Below are 19824 nucleotides of genomic sequence, written 5' to 3'. Positions count from 1 at the left end.
TTCACTTCAGGCAAAAGAGAAGGTGACGTTGAGGAGAGGGAATTATCCCTGTTCTTTCTCCAGGGGCTCCTAGAAGCACTGTGCTTGAATTTTCCGATGTTGTACATGGATTTCTCAAAAGGGGATTTGGTAGACACCGTCTTCCTCACAGCAAGGAGGTGGCCACGAGACCAGGTTCTGACCAATGGAGAGCAAGAAGAATTCTCTTGGAGACCTTTGGGAGAGTTGTCTTTTTCTTATTAAAAGGAAAAGCTGGAGATCAAATCTCCTGATGTTCTATTTTCCCTTTAACTTGGACACAGCAGCCACCTTGTGACCAAGAGGCAAGAAGTCTTAGAACAGAAAGCCAACATGCTTATGAAGTAAGAAGGCAGATGGAGAGAAGCTGGCTTTTGATGGCATTGCTGAGCTGTAGAACCACCCCAAGACCACCTTGACTGGGCTGCCTTGTTAGGTAAACAACAAATGTCTATATAGCTTCAGTCCCTGTCACTTGCCACCAAATGCACTGTTAAGGGATCCAGAAGGTGAGGTCTGGAGAGCAGGCAAGAGGACATGCAAATCTACCAGCAGAAATGGCTGGTTTATTCCCTTCTGGAGCTGTGCACCACAGACTAACAAGGGATGGAGGGTGGGGGGAACACAGTACTTCTTGAGGCCTGGAAGCTGTTCCAGCCAGAGCTTCTTGGAGAATGACACTCAGGTTTCACACTGATATTAATGATGTTCAATAAATGGTGCAACAGTACAAACAATTAAGTGGCTCTCAGAGCTCAGGGAAACACTGTGTTGAGACAGACAGCAAGAAAGCAAAAACATGGTCCTTTTTCCATGTCCCCGCTTCCCTCTCTGGCACAGTTTTTTTTCCAAACTAACTGGCTTAGAAGTATGTCCCCCGGCTCAAAGTCTGGATGGCTTCTCTCTGGGGGAGCATACCCACTTGTATTTCAAGCTGGCATCACCTATGTGGGAGAGGTCCATGGGTGGGGAACAGAGGTCTGCTAGGGGAGTAAAAGCATGTGACTCTATGTGGAGGAGGAGAGTACTTTCTCCCTTAGGAAGTTCACAACCGAGACAGATCTCTGTGGTGCACCACAGTTCCAAATAACATAAACCTCCAGCTGATGGGATTGGCTAGGGGGTGACCTGTCCCCTGCTGGCTTGACTACCAAGCTAGCTGGAGGGAGGTGTATGTGTGTGTTTCTAGAAAACACTCCTATGCAGAGCACAGCTAAGTGGGCCTTGAAAGCGAGCTGACAAACTAGAAATACTGGGATGTATTACACTTCAGAGCAGTCCCTTAAATGACAATGGTGACAAACAGGCACCAGTCAGCTTTCTCTAGTTTATCTGAAAAGCGAACCATATATTAAGCCTAACTTGGTCTAGTTTTCTTCTTACGCTAGAGATTTAAGCTCCCTCATTTCTGGTCTAAAAATGTTTAAATGCCAATCAACCTATCTGGTTTTGCTTGAAACTTGATTTCTTCAAGTATATTTATTCAGCAAATATTTATTGGGTGTCTGCATACCCGTGAGTGAGTCTAAGTGCGTGCGTGCATGTGTGTGGATGGGGAGACAGGAGGAGGAGGGTGGGGGGAAGTAAGCAAGGGGGACGAGCACAGCATCTTTTCAGGAGCCCCGTATCCAGAAAAGGAAACCATGAATGAGCTCTACTGCATAAAGCTATAGTTCAGTTGGATTAGGAAAAGATAACTCTAAAACCCAGAAGGTTTCTGGAACCAGGCACACTGCTGGCTGGAGAACCCTGAACGAAGACAAAATTGCCAGAACATCCTTGTGTCATCTCCTGTCTCCACCTACCCCAGGAAGGTCAAGTCTCCAATGCTTCTTCACAGGGAAGCTGGAAAGCCCTAGCCAGCCTGTCTCCACAGAGCCAGTTTTTACACAGCTTGGTTCAGTCTCTCTAGATCTTAATCCACTTACATAAAACATCTGCTTCTGCCTTGCTTTATTCTTCCCTCCCTCCCAACACCAAGTGACAGGCTGAGTGGAAAACAGTTTGACCTTTCAGAGAAAGTTAGCTAACTCTTCACTCTCCAGGTGCGGCTCCGCCCACCCGCTGCCTTTCCCTCAGAAGGCCTGGAAATTCTCCCAAGAATCTGACTCGGCTTTGAAGCCCCGTCTCTTTGCACTCCCACTGTGGATGTCTTCACTGGGTGGAAAACTAGTGAACCTGCTCAGCCTCTTGTTATTTCTGAACAGATTCTCTGAAGTTCCCGGAGACCCAAGTGGTTTGCTAGATTTTTGCATAAGAAATAAAATAGTACATAAAACCCACGGCCTGTCGTCACTTAATACACCTGCTCCCGCACATGCTTTCTGAAGGATCCTCAGCGGACGGCACTGGAAACTGCTCACACATTCGTATTCATGCCCAGCGCGGCACGCACGGACCACAGCCGGGCCCAGAGCCGCTCGCCTGGCACTGCCTGCCTCTGGCACTGTCTCTGGTCGTGCCTCCGCTCCCGCCAACAAGTCCAAGAAATAGAAAAACATAAAAAGCTATTGTCCATGTCCGGTGAGAAATGAAATGCACTGGACCAAGTATCACAACTTCCTTAAAATAATACAACACTTCATCACTTTTGCATCTGGATCCCGCTCATGGTTTGCAAAGTCATAAAGCTGGAGATCAGCGTGGTGAACCAGCGCTGCTTTGTTCTATTTAAATGCGCTCCTTTAAAAAAGCAATTTATTAGAAGCTCTCGATGGTTTCACCTTATCTGAAGCACTCAATTCAGTTCATCTCCTTCTTTGCTTTGTACCGTTGGAGGCGATCGGAATATTGGGAGCAAAGTATTAATAAGAGAACATGCCCTGGGGCTCTGGTCTGTGAAAACAGCTCCTGAATCACAATGTGGCCACAACCCAAAGTTTACCACGGAGAGCAAGAATTCATGGCATCTGCAGTCATTCTTTGGCTTACTTGCAGGCCCATTCATCACAGATTTGATTTAAGCTCCTAAATTATAGACAAAGCCTTTCGTAGAATGCCTGGGGTGGGAGGGGATAGATAGTATTCTACCAGCAAGTCCCCTCTCCCCTAAAATGCTGTCACTTCCACTACAATGGAAACTGTGCGTAGGGAAGAATGCGGCTTAGTTTTTAAGGAGGGAATAACAGAAAAAAGAAATTTCCCATTTTTAAAGGAGTACGTATTTCTGCCTCCAGGAAGGCTGTAACGAGTGATTTGGTAGGCAAGAAAAAGGCCAGACTTGCCCCTATTCCCTGAGTATTGGTTGTGGATGACCTAATCATGCCAGAATCCCATCTCCTTCATCAAAATGGGTCCCCAGAATAAGTCTCGACCGGCTCTACCCTCAAGCCTTCTCAAGGGAAGAAAGAGAAATGGACTGCTCAAGACATTTAAGGCCTCAGGAAAGAAAACTTTCTTCTCATCTGTAAAATTATAAATTAAGACCTCTTCTAGCCCACAAGGCGCAGGATTCCTGAGACCTCTGGCCAGTCAATGATGCCAGGTGTTGGGACGGGCAGGGGAGATCCCAGTAAGAGCTTTGGGCAGCAGAAATAGCCCATCCAGGTGCCTGAGGACTCTTGTGGTTAACATCAACTGATTCAAGATCCCTTCGTGCAGATGCAGATTAAGTCTTTAGTAGATGGCAGTGGATGGAAAGCCCAGTGCTTGGCACATTGATGCTTAATGAACGGGCATTCCTTTGCCCGACTGCTCGATGGACTGACTTGCTCTTGGTATAGGTTTTTATTCAGCTCAGCATATCGGCCAATCTGTCCATGGAGTTTCAAGTTCACAAGCACATCTCATCCCACCTCATTCACATCCACTCTGTAATTCAGGCATTTCCCAGACCCAAATTTTCCCTTCTGTCCCCTGTATAAGCAGGAGGGAAAACATCTCAAAATGAGATGTGAAATGGATAAATTAAAACAAAAAATACTACCCTAAGCAAAAGAAGCCAGTCACAAAAGGCCACATACTACATGGTTCCCTTTATATGAAATGTCCAGAATAGGCAAATCCATAGAGACAGAAAGTAGATTAGCAGTGGCCAGATTCGTGGTTGCTATGGGCATGGGGTTTCTTTTGGGGGTGATGAAAATGTTCTGGAACTAAATATCTGGAATTAGACAATACTTATGACTCTGAATATACTAAAAACCACTGTATAATGGGTGAATTTTATGGAACCTAGATTATATCTCAAAACTTTTATTACAGAATACAAAAAAAGGGCATTATGATGGAAAGAATTCTAGGAAAGGGAAAGGACTTGAATTTCAGTCTCATTGGCTCTGTGGTCTTAAGCAAATTGCTCAACCTCTCCACAACTCAGATTTACCAACTATCAAATTAGGATGTTATCTCACTGTGAACATTTTAGGCTAATTATGAGAATCCTACTATAAGGAATTCAAGGTTACATTCAGGAACTCTCTCAACCTGAGGACAGAGGAAGTCGTGTGCCGAGTAACCTGGACTAACATACCTAGGCTGGTCTTCAGAGGTAGATACAGATTGTAGATGAGGCAAGTTCTGATGGGCATTCTGGCAGGTTTCTCCTTTTAGGATTGACTCTTAAAGGTGGTTATATGGACAGCATTTCCCCCTGTCTTGTGTCTCATAAGAAAACAGGTAGCTTGTTTCTACATTTTGCAGGGGAGGAAGCTCAGCCCCTGGGAATGGGACACCAAGTAACCTCTTTAAAGTTACCAAGCATGAGGACCTGGGAACAGGGATGTTCTCTCTTCCAGTGGAGCTGAGTGCCTTTCCCTCTCAAGTACTAAAAACAGGAGTTGGGGGCTTGACTCCTCCTGCATGGTGTGCTGATAAACCTTGGCCAGAATTGGGCATTAGTACCTGAGTCATTCAATCATTCTAAAAGCTTGAAAAAAAAAAAAAAGAAGTTGGGGGCGGTGAAAGGATGAGAGGGAGGGACAGAGGACAAGGAGATAGAGAAAAGGAGCAGGAGGCAGGAAAGAAGAAAGCAAGGGTGGTGAAAGAGGGAGAAAGGAAGGAGGCAGGCTGCGGAGCCAGATCTTTTTTGTTTCGGGAATATACAAGGGAAGCAGATTTCCTTTCCAAAGTTCAAAGGAAATGGTGTGTTTTGTTTTCATACTCCGTTCTACTTTTCACTTGGGAAAACCCCCCAGCTTTGAAGCCTCTGTGTTTAAACTCATTAAGAAAACCATCAATGATGGAAGCTTTCATGAAATTGTAGCAGGAGGAATTAGTGTTATGGGAGAGCTGGATCAATCTTAAAGCATTTTATCTATGGAGACAGGAGGTCCACCTTGGCCGCTTGTTTAGCTAGAGAGTTAACGTAAACAAATGTTTCACTTACTGGACAGTCCAAGGGACTAATGATACACTTGATAGTTACTCTCTGAATACTTCCTCAGCAGCCAGCTCTGCCTGCCACCTGAAAAAGATGGATGCTTCTTGAGGACTAACTGAACAAACTGACTGGCAAAGTGTCTCGCCCCGAAGAGAGAGGTGTTCTTTTAGTGGCCTGCTGGAAAGGAGGCAGTGTTATTGATATGCACTGCACAGAAGCTTCTCCTGTGTAATTCATAGCTTGATCGAGTTTGACACGGAAACCTTTAGAGCAGGGCTGTGTTAACATTTGAGAAGAACTTTCTTGGCATCTGAATCTTTTTTATGTTAAAGTTTTACAACCTGTTGGAATTTCCTTCACAAAATTAAAATAGGGTGATTGGCTCTGGACTTGTTTCTTCACTTCATTCTTAGTGGACAGTCTGTAGCACATGTGATTGATTCCAAATGGATTGGAGGGTGAAAAAGGAAGGACAGCAGGTGGGATCCAGGTCCTAGATGACAGGAGAGAAGAGGTAGGAGAAGAAAAGATATGGGGTAGACAGGGGACGTTGGGAGATGATCAGATACTACTGGTGCTCTTAGCAAAATTGTTCTGGGGGAAAAAAAGGTTAGAAAAGGTCTTTGTGTCTACATTATAAGATAGATTAGGTAATTTATGATCTGAATGTCTGCAAAGGAGGAAGACTTAGTACTTCTATTTTTCTGATACAAATTATACAGGTGTGGATGCAAATCTATATAGGGAAAATGTAAAAAAAAATTCACACATATGTGGATATGCCATTGTGTGTGATGCGTATGTGTACTTTAAGTAAATGATTCCCCGTATAAAGGAACCGTGATATAATATTATTGATTAGCAGCACGAACCGTTCTTCCTGCCAAGTCTACCCCAAGGACAAACTCGAGCTTATTATTTTAAATTATGGGGAAATTAAGCAGTGCAGAGACATAAGAAAAGATGGTGGAAATGGGAAGCCTCACAGCAGATGACTGACTGTTCTGGGGACATTGGATCCTCACTTGTTAGCCTTTATTTAGCTCATGAGGAAAGAAAGCATAAAAGTAACCCATCCAAGGCATGGAACCGTCCTTGCCCAACTTCATGGGCAACTAACTAATCCAAAAGGAACACAGCCATTACTTATACAGCCATAATGTAGATGCAACATGGCATATAAATCAGTAACTCTTGTATCGCAAAACAGACAAATAGATTAATGCATGTTGCAAAGGATGGGTGAAGAGATCGATTAGGTTCCTGATTCAGACCATGAACTTTCTCTCAGTATACTGCATTTAACTTTTAAATAAGGTTTAGGAGAACCTGTAACATTTTGCTCACTGACAGAGCTATATTTTACTAAGGGCAGAAATTGGCTAGTCTATAAAAATTAAATTATGCCCCTTTCACTGTATCTAGTCAAGAGGAAAAACTCTAATTACAAGATTGCACTGTCAAACAAATGCAAATTCACATTCTTTATATCCTGGTTTAAAAATTCATACGGGGGGAGCTTCTATTCTGAAATGAGAATCAATATTTGAAATATTTTTCCGAGTGCAGTGATAAGCAAGGATAAAAGGAATGTCATTATCACGGATGCTGGTAAGCAGACGCTAACTCATTAAGAGCAGAACTTGGGAGAACAAGTCATTCCTTATGCAAACATTTAAATATCAATTAGTAAGGACAATGGAAGAAGGCTTTCCTCTCCACAGCCCGGTGCCTTATTACTCCAGAAATGACCAGAGGGAAAAAGAGCAGTGGGAAATAATCTCTGCACCTAATAGGAATGCCACCCTGGGGGATAGGTAAAGGTTAATTTTAAATGTACTTCCCAAATGAAAATCAAATGTACCTGCCTCAAAATTCCTAAGAGCTGAGTTTGCAGACTTAATCCAGAAAGGACTAACTACAGGCCCGAGCATATTGCATCGCCGGTATTTTTTTTGGAAAGAGAATGCCTTTCATCACTGCTTAATGTCAAACTTGGTTGGTTCATTAAAATCTCTTCGTCTGTTAAAACCGTGCTTTTCCTAGACCTATGAAAAATGCCAGTCCATATAGCACGAGGCTTTAAAAATCCTACTGGTTGGTTCTCATATTAATATGCATTTTGTGGCCTGTCCAGTTAACCCATTCACTAAGCCTGTGGGAATATGGTAGACATGAAGACCATCTAAACCTTTAGCACTTTGCCTGAATTCTCTTCTCAGGCCAACCTTGGTGGCAGGTTTTCCTATATAAGGTGCTGGCTGAGGAAAGCAGGTGCCTTTTGATAATAGTTAGCTGGTGGACCAGGTGTGTAAATTTTGGGGCCCTGGTTTCCATCCTCTAGAACCCAAAAAAAGTCGGTCCAGACTTAAGGCATCCTAGAGTCACTTGAGGAACTTTAAAGGGACCCATGCCTGGGTATTTGACAATCTTAGGGAACTGGCTTGCTTCTTCAAGGGTGAGGGGAGGCAAGTGGATCTCAACAAAACTTCCAGGACGATTCTGATCTGCACTCTTAACTGAGTTACTGGGCCCTTTCAGCTCTAATGCACTAGGATTCTGAGAACAGTTGGTTACTAATCCAATAAGCATAATTCTGACTTTGGTTCCTAACAGTAGCACGTAACGGATGTGACTTTCTTTCCCCAGAGTGGCAAAACGAACCTGCAGAATTAAATGCTGGTGGGTTGGGGCCTGGGGGAACAAGGGCTGAAAAGAGGACGACCAGATTTCCTGACCTGCTCTCCACAGAGCGCCCAGGAAAGGACCTGCTGCATAGGAATGCGATGACTGCACCACCTGTGGTCCCCGCACAGTCAGATCCTAGTTTGGCTCTCCATCCCCGCCAGCGCCAGCAAGGTTAAGCGTCACTTACATTGACTAGTCTCACCACTGCATGGAGATGAAAATGGGAAAGCCTTGGAAGTATCACTCCCCCTCCCTTCACATTGCTCTTTTGGCAGAGGAACGTGCATTTGACTGACTTCTACTGAATTCAGGCTTAGAATGTGCATCCCTCCCCTTCTAACAGGATTTTCCTTGGAGTCCCTCAACTGTTTCCATTTTTCAGACTTCACTATTGGTATTGCTTCAGTATTTCACTCTCGGTCCACCCTCTGGCCTCTGACACATGGCTGGAGGAGCCTAGTTTGGAGAGAAGGTGCCCATCTTGATCAATGAGGAGCAACTTTAGACCTCTAGCCCATAAAGACGGGTGCTAAAGGTTCCCGTAGATAAGGTCGGCATTACAATGTCTGCTCTGCCTTTTTTTTTTTCTTTACGCAAAGCTATTTGGAGGAGAGAATAAAGCAAGAGGAAAAATGGCACTTTGAAAATGCGAGTGTGTGGTATTATTGCACATGTACTTCTAGAGAGGAAGAAATAGCGCTCTGAAAAAAGGATGCCTCATTTGGCTGTAGTTTGGTTCCTATCTTTTTCTTTGTCTCAACAATATCCCAGCTGATAAACAGGATATCCGGATAAGCAGTGGCCTAGAGGAGCCCAAGGAATTTCCTAATGTGTCCAGGGCTTAGCCCTATTTTTTCTTTTTTTTTTTTTTAAAAGATTTTATTTATTTATTTGACAGAGAGAGATCACAAGTAGACAGAGAGGCAGGCAGAGAGAGAGAGAGAGAGGGAAGCAGGCCCCCTGCTGAGCAGAGAGCCCGATGCGGGACTCGATCCCAGGACCCTGAGATCATGACCTGAGCCGAAGGCAGCGGCCCAACCCACTGAGCCACCCAGGCGCCCCAGCCCTATTTTTTCCTGGCTCTCAACTACTGCCTTTAAGAAAGCTTAAGAAAGACATCCTTGAAAAAAAAAAAAAACAAAAAAAAAAACAAACCATGAAAGTGTTGAGAGTGATTCCGGCTGAAAGCCCCGCAGTTCCTCTAGTAGGAGGGCACATTTTGCTCAGGTATGCTCAGGCATGAAACCCAAGCAAAAAATCACAGCCATCGCAGAATCATCACTAAATTTTGTTTTGCTTTTGTCATAGCCTGAATCCCAGGACAAACGACAAAACAATGCGTGCTGCTCTTCTCGGGTCAAGTTATTCTTGAGAGCAGGTGGGTCTCAGACTTCCCGAAAGGGCAATTTTGGTGGAAAAAAACCACACCTACTGACCTATAAAGAACAGCTTTTTAAAACCGTGAACGCATACCGCATCATGGCACAGTGACGAACTCTCTCTCTGCTCCTCCAACATCCCTGTACTTGGCAACAGGGCATTTCCAGGCCCTTCTCGGAGAAGCAACTACTTTTCCAAGGTGCTGCCTTGAAAGCTGGAGCCCTTACATTCTTTTGTTAGTGGATTAAGAAAATCACAGATTTAATCCCTTCAACCAAATGCTCTGTGGGTCCCATAGTTCAGCAAAGTAAAGGGGAGCAGCCCTTTGGTTCAATTCGCATCAGTCACCACATAACGCTATTTCCCCTATTTTTATTATCTTGAAAACGGCAAGGTCTCTGTTGATGGGTTTGACCTTGGAACAAAGTTCCAGTTCCACCCATTTCCCCCAAGTTTCAGGTGCATTCTGATTTCTTGTAACACTACTGGAAGGGGCTGGGGAGGTCGAGGTCAGGAAGACCCTGGTCAGCAGGAGTTAAGTGCGGTCTGCTCTCCCAAGACCCTCTTCTCTGCACCACAAAGCCCAGCACCACTCCTCAGCCAGCAAGCAGCTAAGCTTGTGGGGCTGGAAACTATATTCCTTTGAACAATCTTAGCAATTTGTGCCTGGAATTTGATGCAGTAGCTCTAAAATTAAATAAAGATCCTGTAGTGTTCTTCTAAGAAATATGGCGTGGCTCTATGACAAAACACATTTTTCAAGCTCTGACCTCTGGGAACCTCAACTAGCTTCATATTTCAGGCTGACATTGCTCACAGGCTACTGTCTAGTTGCCCAAGCAGAGCTGGTTATCCATATATTTTCCACCTCCTGATCAGCTTTTAGCAGAGGGAGGTGAGGGGAGTAAATAAAAAGAGGAGACGCTAATTTAAATGCACTTCCCCTCCTGAGTCCCTTGGGGAGAAGCCCTGGTAATTAACTCTAATGAGATTAAAGTAACTTGGAACTCTTCATGTTGCCAGCTCTGTAAAAGTAAATTTGTGATAACCAATGTGTGTGCATTAAATCAAAGTCAGTCCCTTTTCCTGTAATGCAGTGGCCCCCCATCCCCCAACTTCTTTCGCCTGGCCGAGGCTGGCGAGGGGTGGAGGCTACCGGCTTCTTACCCGCACTTTGCTCCATCACTTCTTTCTGACACATGTCTTGAACATTCACCGTGCAATTCACGATGAACTCGGGGGAGGAGCAGTCGTTGTTCAGCTGGAATTCTTCACACTGATAACACTGGATTTGCAGCGCAAAGCCTGTGGGGACAGACGCAGTGGGTTCACAACCAGCTCCCACCCCCCCATCCCGAGACTATACGGGAAACCGCGATCCTCCTCTGCCCCAGCCAGCCCGATCCCTGGGGTGCTTGGTCTCCACGTAAGGCGGCTGTGGCTGACGCCGGCAGGGGGCGGCGCGGATACCGAGGGTCCCGCAGGATACAGCTGAATTCTGGCTGCGACCCCTGGACCAATGCTCCCGAAACAAAGAGCCCGTCCTACCCCACACCTGGGCTCCCCCACCCCGGAAGTTGAAAGGACGGGTACACAAGCCCAGAGTGAAGTAGCTCCAGAGACATGCTTCAGCTCCAATCTACAGCAAAGGATTTGCGTAATTGTTAATTGGTTACAAATTACTTAATTACTATTTTGGCACCATTTGCGACTGTATTCGCAGACGCCTTTTCAGGTTTAATTTTTGTCGTCAGCGTTCCTGTGCTGTGGCTCCGAGGCTCCCTCGGTGTGGCTACGCGACCACCCAGGAACCCCGGAGGCAGTGCCGGACGCCAAGAGGGGCTGCGCAGCGAGTTCCCGGCCTTTCTTCGGGACAGTCCCCGCAGCATTAGGGGGAACCACAGCGTGTACAAGGGGCGTGCGTGTCTGTGTCTGTCGTGTGTATGTGTGTGTGTGTGTGTGTGCGCGCGCGCGCGCGTACCCCGAGCCGCGACACAACAACCATGTCTTCCTGGCTCTCAGGGCAACCGTTTGGCTAGGGTCCCCGGTCGGAGTCCCAGTTCTGCGGCTCTCGTTCGGGAGCCGTTCGCTTAACTGGGAAGAGTGAGACGTTTTCGCACCCCTCATCGCCCCTGTCTGCTCTGCTTGGATCTAGGAGCTCCAGTCTAGTCCTAACTCCCCCTGCTCCGACAGACAAGCGTCGGACCCCGCGCTTCTTCCCATTCTCCACGTCGGTTGCGCTCTAAGCGCAGCAACCCAGCTTCGGAGCGCCCCGGCCACAGGCTGCCCAGCGCGCAGCTCACCTGTCGGCGGCGCCACTCCCGCGGGTTGCTGGAGACGCCTGGTAACTTGCCGGGGTCAGAGGGCTTCATCGCCCCTTCTCCCTCGGAAAATCCCTGGCACCGCTCAGACCCTTCCTCCTCCCCAGCTCTGCTTCCTCTCCCGACCATCCAGCCCGAGCATCTGCAGTTCGAGTCCCGCAAATCCGCTTCTCCCGCCTCTCCTCCTGCAGCGCGGGACCTGGAGACTTTCCCATCTAGCGCCTCTGGGCACCAGCACCAGCCGCCGCCGCCAAACTCCTGCTGGGCAACCCCAGCGCAGCTCGGGCCCGGAGGTAGGTGCCCGGGGGGCGAAGGGGCAGGCGGGTAGATGGGGTGTGAGCGCCTGGCGGGGCTGCTGGCCTTTTCTTTTTCTTACCTTGAAACAAGAACAATCCGCAAAAAGTTGCTGCGATGCCGAGGACCCACATCCTCCCGGCGCCGCGTAGCCGGGAGAGGGCAGGCGCATCAGAGGCGGCGACCGCGGCGGAGGCTGTCGGGGCCGCAGCGGCTGTGGCTGCCGAGGCTGCTGGGGCCCGCGCTCCTGCCTCCGAGGCCACCGCCGCCGCCAAGAGGAGCCGCAGGTGCCGCCCGCGGCGCCAGCATCGCCCGGGCCCGGGCTCCCGGCTGCGGGTCGCCGCTCCTCCCGCTGGCGCTCCGGGGCAGAGCGCGGCGTCTCCGGAGTTGGCTGCTGAGACTGGAGGAACTACTGGCGAGCCGGAGCACCCAAAAAAAGTCTCGTCTCTTCTCCCCACCTCCCACTCCAGGCACCACGTGACAGCTGCCGAGTTGCGGTGGGGGTGGCGGGCGAGGAAGGCTGGGACCGTCTTTTCACGTCCCCACCCCCTTCCTATCGCCTTCCTCTCCCGCCTCCGCACGTCCCCAGGACAGGGACGCCAGGGGGAGAGGGAGAGTGTAGTTTCCCAAGGCTGGGAGGCTGGGGATTTGGAAAACGTGAGGAGGGCGCAGCAGGTGCCCCGGGGACTGGCCGGGCGCTGATTGCGGGACCAGCGAGGCGGGTCGAAAGACTGCGTGCTCTGCTGGGCCCTGCGCCCCCCGGGGCTGTCCACTCCGTTGGGGTTGCAGCGACTCTGGCAGTGGGAGCCCGGTGGCAGGGGCGGCTGGCTGGAGGGGGACGTGCTCCCGTGCGCCTGGCAAAGTTGCACACCTGCAAGCTCTCTGGGGTAGCCGATGCAGCTGCGCCCTTTTTATTTTTCCCTCAGAGAGGCCCCTCATTCATGTCGGGGCTTGGCTTCAGCTGCTGCAGGGTGGGCGGGGTGTGGTGAGGACCCTGCCCCGACCCGCGCGTTCGCCAGCCCCGGGCACTCCTTCCGCTGCCTGAGCGCACAGCTGGAGGGAGTAGTGACACCGCGAACGGTAGCCTAGCTTAGGACACGGCCGTTCCCGGGGACAACTGTCGCGAGTTCCCACCAGAAAGCAAATCGGGGTGAAGAAGGGAATTGCTCTCCTCTATCCCTTTTCTCCAAAAGCTCGGGCATCTTCATTCTGCTCGCCTTAAAGTCACGGGTTATTAGTACATATTCCCGTGTCCTCTCCTGTACCGCGCCTTCACAGCCCAGGGCGAAGCCTCAGGCTGCCCCGGTCCCCGCTTTTAAGCCCCCGCCCCATTCCCACCCCTCTCAGTCAAGCGACCCACCTCGAGTTCTCCCGGGACGCCAGTGTGCTAAGTTCGCCTTCCTTGGAGCCAAGCCTTGCAGCAGGTGGTGCGGGAGCCTCTGCGCCCCGGTCCTGGATCCCGCACGTTGCCAACCCTGTCCCCTCAGTCCCTGGGGAGAATCCCTCTGTGGAAATAGCTTCATAAGCTTTGCCTCTCTTCACCCTCCTGCGCTTGGGCCACCCCCTGGAGGAAGCTCTCTCAGGCCAGGTCGCTGATTATTTATTTCCCCATCTTGCCAGCAGAGCAGGTCTGGAAATGGGCTTAAATGACTTTCTTGTAATTCCTCTGCAGAGATCGTTCCGTATCTACCTCAGGCTCCTTCTCTCCCTTTGCCCCCCTCTTCCTTTCATTTCTAGTTGGTTAACCCCTTGGGGAGACTGAATGCTTTGACCATTACCCGCTTGTCTGCAGACTCTGATCTTAAAATTGCCTGAATTACTATCTCTGGAGTAGAGGGGCCAATTTATTTATTCCTTCCCAGAATTGATTATTGTAGCACATGTGAGATTCAAATAACTGGGCCAAAGGGTTCTTGAACAAGTTCTTTTAAGATTTCAGAGGGTGAAACTGTGATATGACTTTTATTCAGAAATGAAACAGAAGAATTTTTAGAGGTCTGAAAGACAATGACACTTTACATAATTTTCATTTAAGATAACAAAATTCAGTATAACAAATTGCACAAATTAACCAAATAACACTGATTATACAATGCTCTTTTAACAAATAAGTGTGTACTGAAGTAATCATATAGATCCTAAAAATATTTCTATTAAGCCTAGTTTACAAGCTCCTGTACAAAAGCAATTATAAATAGTTCACATCTAGAAAAAATACAAATAACCTTTAAAATAGAATTTGTCCTCACATATAAACAGACTTTGTAGAAAAAAAAGGATCTTAAAAAGTATGATTTTTTTTTGTAGCACCAACCATTCATTTCATTTTTTAAAAAGTGAAAGTTACAGATAAGAATTTGGTTTCATTTCTAGATTGCCCAGATTTTAATAGAGCAGGAAGATAAAAAAAATCAACAAATATGGTTAACAATCATAAAGAAGCACTAAGGAGAAGAGGATGTAAGGAAATGTTTGGAGGGAAAAACCTGCTGTTGAAAATAGAATTAGGTCACTTCTGATCCACTTCCCTTCACATCAGTGTCACCCTTTGAGTACCTGTTACATTTTTCAGTGGAAGCAGAATTACGCTTCCTACTGGAACTTGAATCTCTCTGGCAACAATTGTGAAATTGCACTGGTATTAATGTTCCTATCACTTTGATACTGTGAGTTGGAGATGACCAGGGGCCCTCTGGTTTTTGGCGGGGCCATTTTAGCTTTACAGGGTGTACCCACAAACAATTTGACTACTAGGACAGTGAAGTCAAAGGACACCTTAGCTGGAATTTTTAAAAAATATATTATCAACTTCTAACACTTAGTACGTCATTTCAAGAGCATGGCATGGATTCAATTTATTGCTGCCTTTTTTTTTTTTTTTGGCTACAAATATAATTTCTTTTCCAAAAATTTACAACTTCTGTACAAGTATTCAAAAAAAGTGCAAAATTAAGACTTCTGTATTGTGGGTGTGTTTACATTTTATCCTCGTGACACACAACAAATGGAGCCTATCTTTATTGCCCTGTCAGAGAAGGAAGCTCCCATGGGCTGCTTGCTGTGAATCTGACAATGCAGTCTCTGGTGTTGCCAGGCTTTATTGCTGCTGTCTCTATTCCCCTCCCCACACCCCCCTGTTGCTTAAGTGCTCCATTTTCAGCTCACTAAGAAAAAAAAAATAAAAAAAGGTCCTTTATACCTCATTCGAACCCTGACTTGCACAGGAAGAGAAGCTATCATATAAAGAATCACTCAGTGATTCCAAATTGTCTACCCCAGGCCTATCTGAGCTACTCAAAGATGCTTCATTTTTTTCTTTTTCTTTCTTTTGTCCTTCAACCTTGTTCAGAGAGTTCTTCTCTCTTTCTAACAAAATCATAGTTTTGATGTTATGTTTATTGAATGACTCCAGGGAAATTTTAGATAATCTATTCTCAGGATCTTCTTTTGTTTCTTCAACTTGTTTCAATTTCTGCAATAAAAAGACGAAAATATTAGAGACATATTTCTTGGGAAAATCAAGTTATTCTATCCAATATTCAATTATTGTCTGCATAACGTGCAATTTAAAGGGATGGAGAGAACCTACAAGTCTTTAACAACCTTCTAGTATAATTAAAGGTAATAATAAAGCCAATTTTAGGGATAAATCAAGACTGTAATCATTTTACTGAGATAAATAGGTCCCGATTTGCAAACTGGTAAAGTGCCACTTAATTTCATTTTAAATGGATCTGCTTGAAATTTGTTCAGGTAAAGTGCCTTATATGTCTTCATCAAAGTTTCAAACTCCTCTCTTTTCTTACTATTATTGGTTGTCTTGTTTCGAAATATGGATAGGGACTGAATTTCAGCCAGAAGTTGGGACTGTATAGGGAAAAAAAGGTATACAATCCCTTAAGTTGCCATGAAGTTTCAGTACCTGATAGACTTGTCAGAAGCACTGTCATCTGTTTTGTCCCTTTACAAGTCCTAAGATATTTGCAGACCTGATCTCCAGGTCTGTGGGTGTAGATTCCAGGAAGCCCAAGGGCCTAAGAAAACATAGTAACACTTCTGCCCATTAGTAATCTCTCCCCTCCAGGAGGTTCCAGCCAGACCAATTACCAGATGTCTCTAGGACTTTCTAGAACACGGCAGTCATAATTATTCAATTATTGTAGGTAAACTCTGTAAACCAATGCTTTTCCTTTCTTCTTTTCCTCTTTTGGGCAAAAATTCTATCCAAACACCAGGAGGAAGTAGGGACAGGAGCTTAGATGTAATAATAGCTACCATTTATTAAGCATCCATCATGTAAAACTCACTAAATATATTTTCTCTAGAAGCATTTTCACAGGGGACTTGCAAGTTACACATCCTCATTTTAAAGATGAAAACACGGCTCAAAGTGACAGAGTTATTTGCCCAAGGTCACTCAGCAAGTGACGGGAACAGTAAGTGAACAGGATTTGAATTCCAGGCTGGCTGCCTTCCATGCTCTTGTTCCTGCTAAACCGTGCTCTTATGTAATAAAAGACAAGATGTCTTTTTTTTTTTTTTTTATTTTGCCTCCCAAATATTCCATTTAAATAACTTGGCAGACCATCTCTATTGCTATTGTCCTAGGCTCAGGCAAATCCAATTCTCTTCCCCTACCCATCCCCCACATTGTTATGCTGGATGCACAAAGATAAAATGAAGAAACTGTGTTTTGATCCAGGGAACAACACGCGTAGTCAAAGCCTCTGATTCTCATATGCTAAATATTTAATAGAAAGAGAAAAGAAAAAGATATGGCAGTGGATGGCTTTGGTGTCCCAAAAGCAGACTGAGACACACTTTCTCTTTCCTTTATGGAAATGGCACAATTCTTTAGGAATATTTAAAAATCATCCTTGGAGTGGTGCTTATTTCATTCTACCATTAACTTAGAGGATCATTACTCACAGATTCATTTTCAACCTCAAATGGCTGCCTTGAAACCAGACACAAGCTAAGGAACAGATCTCTAGGTGCTTCCAGAAAAGTGGCTCCATAATTAAGACTAACACCATGAAAAAGCCCTTCATACCATGCCAATTTTTAGACTTAAAAAATTTTCATTTATTTATTTGAGAGAGAGAGAGAGCAAACCTGAGAAGCAGGGGCAGGGAGAGGGAAAGTGCATCTCCAGCACACTTCACGCTAGTTGTGAAGCCTGACTCAGGGCTGGATCTTACCACCCTGAGATCACAACCTGAGCCAAAACCAAGCGTCTGACATCAACCGACTGCACCACCCAGGCACTGCTCCTAGGCATTTTAAATAAAGAGTTATACACAGTACAATACTAAAAATACACAGGGAGCCAGAAATGTTTTGATGTACCAAATGCCGGTAAATAAAGGACTTTGACGGTAATTTTCTTCTCGCCTGAATATCTCTTCCCTCTTTCTTTATTCAAGAAGCATGAGCATTTTCGTCGCCTATTTCTGGTCACAAATGGATCTCAAATTCATTCCATAAACACTTACTAGAGAAGCGAACACGATGCAGGGGGAAGGTGTTGGTGTTGGGGATAGACAGCAGCATCAAATTGCCAGGTGTGGCCAAGGGAGAAGTTAAGGCTCTGGAGGCAGAAACAGCTGAGCTTTGCCCTTTATTTAACTGGCTGTGTGAGCGCCCTTGAGTTCCCTTCCTCCGGTGTAAAACGGTGATAAGACACAACTATTTCAGGATTGTTGCAAGTAGTCGAAATAGAACACCTTGAGGCCCAACACACACTACTAGATGCCCAATAAATGGTACAATAAATAAATAAGAGTGAGGCAGGATTCTTATTCCGGACAGTGTTTTTGAAACTGTCCTCCAGGCCAGAAGCACTAGCATCAAGGGGCGTCTTAGGAATGCAAAGTCTTGAGCCCTGCCTGGACTTACCACATGAGAAATGCCGAGGCCCTTGGGGCGCCTGGGTGGCTCAGTGGGTTAAAGCCTCTGCCTTCGGCTCAGGTTATGATCTCAGGGACCTGAGATTGAGCCCCGCATGGGCTCTCCACTCAGCAGGGAGCCTGCTTCCCCCTCTCTCTCTGCCTGCCTCTCTGCCTGCTTGTGATCTCTGTCAAATAAATAAATAAATAAATCTTTTAAAAAAAAGTGCTGAGGCCCAGCAAATGCGTTTAACAAGCTCCCCAGGTGACTCTGATACATGCGAAAATTTGACAATCACCTAGTCTGGAAGAACCTGTGGCTTGGGAGGGCCCACAGACAGATGATAAGTATAATTCAGTGTATTGAAGGACCCACTGTGTCGGACATAAATAGTGCGCCATGTTTTCCACATGTTTCATGCTTGTTGCTTTGTTTCCTCAGTCGATTATAACAAAGGCCTACAGAGGTGACGAAAAGGAAGGAATGGCCCTGTAAGAAAACTCACATGGCCTTCTTACTCTTGCTTTTATTTTCACAGTTTTTAATGAAAGGTGGATACAGCGATATTTCTTGACTCTAAGAACTAGATCAGTGCAAGAGGGCCAATCCAGCCGCCTGGCATTTAGCCTCAGTGTTGGGGAGCTATGGGGAGTGGTGAGGACTGGGGTCAGCTCAAGACCATGTGTCCGTTCTAGGGACAGGAGCAGCTAATTGCCGCCATGCAGAAACATGGGTCCAGAGCTTCGGATTTTGAAGAGGAGGCCATCCATCTAGAACAATACTTGCTCATGTTTCAGATCCTCTGATGTTTAACTAATATGCTTATATTAAGAAAAAAACAAAAACAACAGCCCCAAACCCCCCTCTTTATGTCAAATGGCAGTCTTTGTATTTTCTGAACTTCTGAGGTAGAGAAGATATTTTATCCATTTACGTCCTGCCTGACCTCCTCCTCCTCCTCCTCCTCCTCCTTCCCCCACCAGCTTTCTCCCTAGGGGCCTCGCCCCTTGCTCAGTCACCAGTGGATTCTCGGTGGAGACTTGACGGGTTCAGTCCTCTCAAGCATCGGCAGGATCCCAACAGTTGGCTACACCAGGGGTCCTGACAGCTAAGAATAAAAGCGCAAAAGCATCTTCTTCCCTGCCTCCAATTAGAAGCATAGCAAGCTGGATTCAACATTTTCTTGTCAGATCCCGGGTGTTTTAAAAATGTTGACGTCCTCTAACATTTACGAGTAAGATACAAGGAGGCTCGAGGTCACCCAGTAGTGTGCTAATGATGATCTGTCGAGCGGTAACAAAACAGGGCACATTAGATTGCAGCCACTGTATGCGAAGGTGCTTTGCAGACTAATCATGGTAATAACAGTTAGTATTTAATCGAGAGCCTGTTCTGTGCAGACACTCTGCTACGCACGACGCACGGATTATCTGTTTTCAGCCTCACATCAGTTCTCTGGGGGGTGGGTGTCATTAGTTTCTCCATTTGGAGCCAGTCGAGGCTTGAGGAGGTGAAGTCACTTGGTTAAGGGCAAGCGGCAGTACATGGTGGCCTCTGGGGTTGGCCCCGGGGAAGTCAGCCTGCAGAAGCCACGCTCTTCCCTCATCCCCGGAAAAGAGCTTTACGAATACCAACCACTATTAAATCTCTCTGAGGAGCATCTGAAGTGAGCATCACAGACCAAAGTCATGAGAAAAAGCCTAGTACAGGTTAGTATTTGATGAGGATTGTGGAGGTTCCCTGGGACACCCTCATTTCCTTCATATATTGTACCTTCCTGGAATTAGGATAAAATGAATAGCCTACATTTGTCACCTATAGGTGGCAACAGTTGTACAGTTCACTTTCTGGTGGGGCTTTCGATTGCACTTGGGAACAAGGTAGGGATGAACAGGGCAGGAGAAAATATATTTT

At 46.4% G+C, this 19824-nt stretch overlaps 2 protein-coding genes across 5 annotated transcripts in view; both read right to left on the bottom strand.

The window, feature by feature from the left end:
- LYPD1 (LY6/PLAUR domain containing 1) overlaps positions 1–12494 on the bottom strand; it is a 43698-nt gene extending 31204 nt beyond the window's left edge. The window contains exons 1-3 of one of the 2 annotated variants that reach the window (XM_032856191.1): positions 12261–12330; positions 12104–12133; positions 10574–10711 (exon numbers count right to left, since the gene is read on the bottom strand). In XM_032856191.1, the coding sequence (XP_032712082.1) occupies positions 10574–10711; positions 12104–12133; positions 12261–12330 (238 nt within the window). Of the gene's footprint in view, positions 1–10573; positions 10712–12103 lie in introns of both variants that reach the window. The other variant, XM_032856190.1, reaches the window with a different exon arrangement.
- Positions 12495–13959: 1465 nt separating this feature from the next.
- The window catches only part of NCKAP5 (NCK associated protein 5), a 182512-nt gene continuing 176647 nt past the window's right edge, over positions 13960–19824 (bottom strand). For 2 of the 3 annotated variants that reach the window (XM_032856184.1, XM_032856186.1), the window contains one exon: positions 13960–15493. In XM_032856184.1, the coding sequence (XP_032712075.1) occupies positions 15215–15493 (279 nt within the window). In that variant the 3' untranslated portion in view covers positions 13960–15214. The remainder of the gene's footprint in view (positions 15494–19824) is intronic. The other variant, XM_032856185.1, reaches the window with a different exon arrangement.

The sequence above is a fragment of the Lontra canadensis genome, unplaced genomic scaffold, assembly GCF_010015895.1.
Source record: "Lontra canadensis isolate GAN:19392208 unplaced genomic scaffold, GSC_riverotter_1.0 scaffold11, whole genome shotgun sequence".
Taxonomy (NCBI): domain Eukaryota; kingdom Metazoa; phylum Chordata; class Mammalia; order Carnivora; family Mustelidae; genus Lontra; species Lontra canadensis.
Note: the sequence above shows the minus strand (reverse complement) of the source record. Positions and strands in the feature narration are given on the sequence as shown.